The sequence below is a fragment of the Cyphomyrmex costatus genome, unplaced genomic scaffold (assembly GCF_001594065.2).
Source record: "Cyphomyrmex costatus isolate MS0001 unplaced genomic scaffold, Ccosl1.0 scaffold159, whole genome shotgun sequence".
NCBI lineage: Eukaryota > Metazoa > Arthropoda > Insecta > Hymenoptera > Formicidae > Cyphomyrmex > Cyphomyrmex costatus.
This window is the reverse complement of record NW_017275598.1, coordinates 3,781-10,380: the sequence shown is the minus strand read 5'-3', so window position 1 is coordinate 10,380 and position 6,600 is coordinate 3,781. Positions and strand designations below refer to the sequence as shown.

The 6,600-nt window shown below is 30.2% G+C and overlaps 3 protein-coding genes across 4 annotated transcripts; 1 reads left to right on the top strand and 2 right to left on the bottom strand.

Moving 5' to 3' along the window:
* Nucleotides 1-137: 137 nt before the first annotated feature.
* LOC108771468 (cyclin-dependent kinase 20) lies at nt 138-1,821 on the top strand. The gene is made up of 5 exons (XM_018536773.1): nt 138-398; nt 526-714; nt 802-1,038; nt 1,108-1,335; nt 1,544-1,821. The coding sequence occupies exons 1-5, from the start codon at nt 213-215 to the stop codon at nt 1,697-1,699; spliced, it is 996 nt and encodes a 331-aa protein (XP_018392275.1). The 5' UTR covers nt 138-212; the 3' UTR covers nt 1,700-1,821.
* mRpL37 (mitochondrial ribosomal protein L37) lies at nt 1,819-3,700 on the bottom strand. Its single transcript, XM_018536752.1, has 7 exons — nt 3,689-3,700; nt 3,280-3,459; nt 2,974-3,198; nt 2,780-2,899; nt 2,588-2,694; nt 2,321-2,503; nt 1,819-2,240 (listed from the first exon to the last, which is right to left on the bottom strand). Exons 2-7 carry the CDS (start codon nt 3,453-3,455, stop codon nt 1,819-1,821), a joined length of 1,233 nt encoding a protein of 410 aa, XP_018392254.1. The 5' UTR covers nt 3,456-3,459; nt 3,689-3,700.
* A 517-nt stretch (nt 3,701-4,217) lies between these two features.
* Hacd1 (3-hydroxyacyl-CoA dehydratase 1) lies at nt 4,218-6,064 on the bottom strand. 2 transcript variants are annotated; one of them, XM_018536785.1, is made up of 6 exons: nt 5,917-6,064; nt 5,528-5,683; nt 5,225-5,351; nt 4,665-4,903; nt 4,401-4,582; nt 4,218-4,300 (listed from the first exon to the last, which is right to left on the bottom strand). In XM_018536785.1, exons 2-6 carry the CDS (start codon nt 5,605-5,607, stop codon nt 4,218-4,220), a joined length of 711 nt encoding a protein of 236 aa, XP_018392287.1. In that variant the 5' UTR covers nt 5,608-5,683; nt 5,917-6,064. The 2 variants fall into 2 exon arrangements, with proteins under 2 accessions (XP_018392287.1, XP_018392286.1); XM_018536784.1 differs by having other exon boundaries at nt 5,528-6,064.
* Between the last annotated feature and the right edge of the window lie 536 nt (nt 6,065-6,600).

The window sequence follows — 6,600 nt, the reverse complement described above, 5'->3', positions numbered from 1 at the left end:
TTATATTTACAATAATAATTATTAATAATAATTAATTAATTAATAATAAATAGTTGATTACATTTTAATTATTCAATATATATATTTTTAATTATTTTATATAGTGAATTGTATATAATATTATCATATATGCGACTGTTTTTATACAAGAGTAATAAAAAGTATTTGTTATTCGTAATTTTGATAATGTAAATTGTCGAATAAAACAGAATATGGAGAAATATATTATCAATGGTCAGATCGGTGAAGGAGCGCAAGGTTTGGTCTTAAAAGCGCACGATATATCTCGAGATCAAGAAGTAGCACTAAAGAAAATCTTGATTAAAAAGATCGAGAGTGGTCTACCCACATCTATCATACGCGAAGTAAAAAGTTTGCAACAACTTAAGCATCCCTATGTATGTTTTCTTTCATCTTGTATCTTCTTAACTTTTTTTAAATCAAGGAAAAATAATATTTAAAACATTTACTGTAATTTTCTGTATTAATTTAACGGAATTTGCATTTATTACCATTTGTTTGCAGGTCGTGGAATTGCTAGATGCCTTTCCAAATGGTTTAGACTTCATAATGGTGTTTGAATACATGCCAACAGGACTATGGGAAATATTAAGAGATTTCGAGATATCCTTGACATTAGCACAAATTAAAACGTATATGAAAATGTTGTTAGAAGGTATAGCGTATGTACATAGCAAAAATATAATACACAGGGTACATAACTTATTTTTAAAAAAATTTGGATTCACAAATGTAAGCCGAACCTTCTACAATATTGAAGAGTTTGGAATCGTATTTTAGGATTTGAAACCTGCAAACTTGTTGATTAGTGAGAAAGGTATCCTGAAAATCGCGGATTTTGGCTTAAGTAGATTGATGTGGCGGGACGGCACGAAGCCGTATTCACATCAAGTTGCTACACGGTGGTACCGAGCACCGGAATTGCTCTATGGAGCACGTTATTACACGTCTGCGATTGATATTTGGTCGATCGGTTGTATATTCGGTGAAATGTTGAATACTTCCCCATTATTTCCAGTAAATTCCTTTTTCATTGAAATAAATTATATAACTTATATAGTAGTATCCTGTTACTTGTAATTGCAGGGTGAAACTGACATCGAACAATTGGCCATTGTTCTAAAATATTTGGGTTCTCCTACATCCGAATCCTGGCCCGAATTAACTTCGTTACCGGATTATAACAAAATTACCTTTCCTTATCACAAAAGCACGTCATGGGAAAGCATTATTCAAGACGCCCAACCGGAAGCTATTGATCTAATCAGGCAAATTTTGATTTATAATTCGTCGAACCGTCTCACAGCTGAACAGGTAATATACAAGATTATATAATAACGTGTAATATATTATATACAGAGTTATAAGATTCCTATTATCCTCGATTTTTTTATTAGACTATTATTATATATTTTTGCACTGTTTTTCTGTTACTTACTTTCATTATTGAAGAGAAATTTAATTAAAGAGAAAAAGAAGATATAGACACAACGTAAATAAAAATAAGAAATTATCGTTGCAGGCATTGTGTCACACATATTTTTACTCCAAACCGTATCCCTCTATGAAAAATCTGATAAAACCACCGCCGGATCATCGCCTCCGTGTAAAATCAAAAGAAATCAATCCGAACGTGCAACCAAGTATACTTTTCGAAAATCTTCTAAGCATTGCATAATGATGACTGGCACAACGTATATTAATAGTATGTTATTAGTATAGATGAAATATTCTTCATAGAAAAGATTAGAAAATCCTTTAGCAACTTTATATAATTTAACAGATTTTATTTAACCTTTAAATTCCATTCCTGTAAAGAGCAAGTATTCTTCTGAATACCTCTGGATTGTATCCTTCGACTACTGGTCTACCATTATCATATTCAGCTTTTTCATAAAGTGTTAATGGTGATAAAGGACACCAAAAATTCTTCATACTGACATCATTGGCATCTAATGAATTGAGTTGAAATATGAAAAAGTGATAATTCTTCCCATCTGATTGAATGCATTGTACAGTCACGGGTTCCGGTAGTTTCTTCACAGATGAACCAAATTTCTGTCGTGCACAGGACGCCGCTATAGTGTATGTTTTCATCAAAGTGCGACTGAAAATCTGGCTTTGTGTCACAGGTAATTTCGTCAGATTTCTCACTTCACTGGGGTCGTAATGCACAAAAATAGTGTGGGCGTTTATCCAAGGTGTTGTTGATGTGATAGCTGTTATTAATATACTTATAAGATTAGAAATACATATATATTGTAATATGTATTAGAAATATAATCAGTATTAAACTTACGATACATATCCTCAGTTCTGTAAAAGTTTGTTTTGTCTATACCGATGGTGTAATGCAATGGCTGTATATTCGGAAGATCTATTTCCACATTGCTATTAAAATTTTCTATTGGTTTTAAAGGATTTGCCGACATGACCATCACATCTGATCTTAGGGTAAATTGAATAAGATCTGATGCTTTATCTAGAAAATGTTTTTGTGTTAATTGAATAGAATTGAGTGTAATAATAAAATACTACAATATTTAATTATTTATAATTAAGCTACCTAAGTTTAACTTTGTGATTCCATCATACAATATACATCGTTTCTGTGCAATCTCTGGACCCGACAAAGACTCGCAAAGTTGTAAAAGTTTTTTAGACAAATTCTGCCTACAAAAATATTCAAGAATTAAATGTGTAAATATATATTTTTGTTGTATCAAAGTAATACTTAAATATTTCTTCACTCACTAACATTTTTCTGTTGTTAGTTATGCCATAATCTCTGGTAAACACCCAAGCAGGTCTTTCAGGATCCTTCTTCTTTGGTAGTTTTTTTTGATAAGCATCAAATATATTTGAAGTATAAATTATCCTAAAGTAACAAAAATATTATATATATATATACATACTACAATATATATAAGAATCAAATAAAATTTAATATACTTTTTTACTATGTTGTCCACATGTTCTGGTAGATCTGGAAATATATCTTGAATATAACTTGAAGAACTGTTCGGCAGACACACAGTGTTCGTCAATATTTGTGCTTGACAAAAACCTTCTTGCAAAACATTATTATCCTTAAATACCAAGCAAGCTTTAGCTTTCCAGTCGGGATGCGTTTCATCAAACACTATTTGTCTTGGCTTCAAAAATTCTAGTTTTAACCTTATATAAAATACAATTTACAATTAATGTCATATGTAATATAGAATTTAACAAAAATACAAACTTTAGAGAAAAGAATACCTTGGACGTTCCTGTTTTGGGTTGATTACTTCTATGGGGTCCTTCACTGAAATTCCTATATTCGACAAATGTTTATCTATTTTGGTGTCAAACACTTTGCGTTCTCGCTTGACATACCATAATTTTTTAATCTGTCTACCTATATGTTGCTTGTATAACACTTCCGTGAACTTCATTGTGCTTTATTTGAAATAGGAAGATTGATTTAATAATAACATATATTTTGCGAAAGTTTTGAGGTTATGCGATTATTAGAAAAACTTCTCTCTTTATCAATATTAAATTTTTGTCAAACTACATAAAAAATCTTATGATAGTATTCGATATCGTAATTTATGAGATGTAATAAAATCAAATTGTATGTAATTTTTTTTTTAAATCTGCAATATATTTCGGAGTAAAGTGTAACCTATTTTCCGGTTTATACATGCCATGACAATTTCAAGCTACGTCGATAAAGTAGAATTCCTTTTCTAATTTTTTTACGTTTACAAATGATACGACTGAAACAAATAGCGCTAAAAGTGTCTTCTCACAAATGCAAGTAAAAAATAAAGTTGCCTAAAACTTATCTGACCTTTAGTAGTAGAGATTGCATTCGATTTGAGAGACTTGATGTAACAAAATTAAAAATTCTATTATTTATTAATAAATTAGCAAATAAATATTTCTTTTGTAAATTTTTTTAAAAGATATCGAATCATGGCAAAATTAGAAATCTTATTTTTATTATAAAAAATTATCACAAAAACAAGATCTTGATAACCTTCAACAAAATATAAATACACACTTTATAAAATATTTTTGTATTTAATATTTTATGCATACCCATTTTCAATAACATATAAACCCTCTCCATTAGTTTTTTTGTACATATATAATAAATATGATTATAAAATAGGAAATGTGTAAATGTAACAAATGTATATAGATTTAAATTAATTAGTTTTTTTCACAGTAGCACTAGGATTAAGTATTTTTTGCCTTTGCGTAAACATGTGCAAGTAAAGTGGTGGAAAACCTGCAATAAAAAAAACAAGTATTTATAAATAATTTCATAAATTTATGATTTTATTTCAATTTATGATTTATTTTTCTATCCACACGCTTTTTATATTCACCTGGAATGTAAAGTAGCATAACTACTATCAAGAGATACAAATAGCTAAACGTGAAGTTCCATTTATTCGGTAGAACATAACTCCAAGAGTCAGGATTAGTGTTGGCATATTTTACAGCGGTATATAAACACAATAATTCACCAGTCACACCCCACGGATATAATATGATGAATGCAGTATATCTGAAAGCATGTTTCCATTTAACACAACTTATGTATATAAAAGTAATTTTAGATTTAAAATGGTAAAAGAGATTAAACTCACCTCAGCCAGACTAATACATATGGCACAAAGCCAGAGACGATATTCATGAAATAATAGGAATATCTAATGATCTCTGTAATAGACCACGCAGAGAGAGCTAGTGGAAGACCTATAGATGCAGCAGCATATGTGTAAGGAGTAGCTAGAAGAACTCCATTTACAAGCATAATACGACTGAAGACTTGAGCTAATGTGACTAAAACACTAGATGGTACCAGTCCAGTTCCTGCATGTATTATCTGAAACAGGAAGGTTTCATATAATAAACTATGCATAATTAACACAATACTTTAAAAGATAAATCTACAGATAACATTTACAGTTTCTAATCTATTAAAACATTTCATGAAATTTGTATCTCAGTGTTATATTTGTCAATAACTTTTTAATTAAATTTGAATCTTAATTTTAACAACTTTTTAGATTATAGTTATTGCTACGCATTTGATATATTCTCAGTAAAAATTCAAAAAGTCTAAGACAAAATTTAAAGATTTCAAATAATTAATTATCTGTCTGCCTCAGATTATATTCATTCAAGTTCTAAGATTGTTAAATACCTCCAATAGAGCTGCATTTTGGAAAATAATTACAGGTAGCTTGGTTTTAGTCCACAAAGTACTATCAGAAGAAGAAGAAGAAGATTCAAGATAATGTTGTATGAACTGATATAATAAATAACTCCATCTAAAATAAAAGATTTATTTCCAAATTAATTTAAGAAAAAAAAAACAAAGAAAAATATAATAAATTCTAAAATAGAATAATAAAAAAAAAATACAATATTGCGTTAAAAAGTCATTAATTATATAAAAACAATTCAGAGAATATCAGATTGTTCATTTTTCAAGAAAAAAACGTACCCCAAAGTTTGGCCGAGATTATACGACGCCAGATACAACTTTGAGAAAGTGCCTAATTTTTTGGATTTCACACGTGCCATGCCTACGTGTAAATTCGTCAAACGTCCTCAAATAATTCCCGTTCAATCAAATTCAAACTGATACTCTTGCTCAACACTACAAAATGTAATCACTTTTTATTTAATGTGCACATGCACGCTGTGACAAAAAAAGCTTTCAATCATGCGCCTTCGACTATTATGTAATTATTTATAGAAAAAAAAACTGCGAGGTAAGCATGGCAGAGTTTCTCGAATTACGACTCAGCGATTTTTTATTCTTGCAACGGTATACATAGTTATAATTTAACACATCGGGTGATCGACGTGTTTACGATTTTACACTCCCACCAAAACATCAACTCCCACTCTTCTTAATCCCTGTCCACGGTGCCAGAATTCAACCCGAATTCTTCAGAAATGTGCAGCCAATCAACTTACAGTTTTTCCATAAAAACTACATATTGATTGGCTGTATATTTCTTCGATTCAAGAACTCGGACTAAAGGCGAATTTTGGCGATGGTACATGTACCAAGTCAGAGAGAAACCTAAGAGAGGACATAACGACCTAAAACCTGTAACCACAAAATACTGCCGCGCACTACTGCCCACTGCAAAAGTGGATGTGAACTACATGCCAGATCCACTATTCTGAGGATAACGCATATACTTTTCAAGACTGATGGTAAGTAGATATTCGCGGTTCGTATAATCGTATTCGCGCTACATAAAATGTGGATCAGAATAAATATTCCTCCCTGCAACTACATATATGTATGCTTACTTCCATGCGCGTGATGTTTATTATTAAGCTTAAAAGTATTAACATTAAAGATATATATTACACCCATTTTTTTTACAAATATGTTAAAATATATCGCGCGTGTTTATATTTTAAATAAGTTATATATACATATATATGATCCCGGCAATTAATTCGCATTTAGAGATTTCAACATTACAGAGCTGCTTTGTGAAGTTGGCACCTTAAATGCGAATATTGGTAAAATCATTATTGCATTCGTTTGTCCAC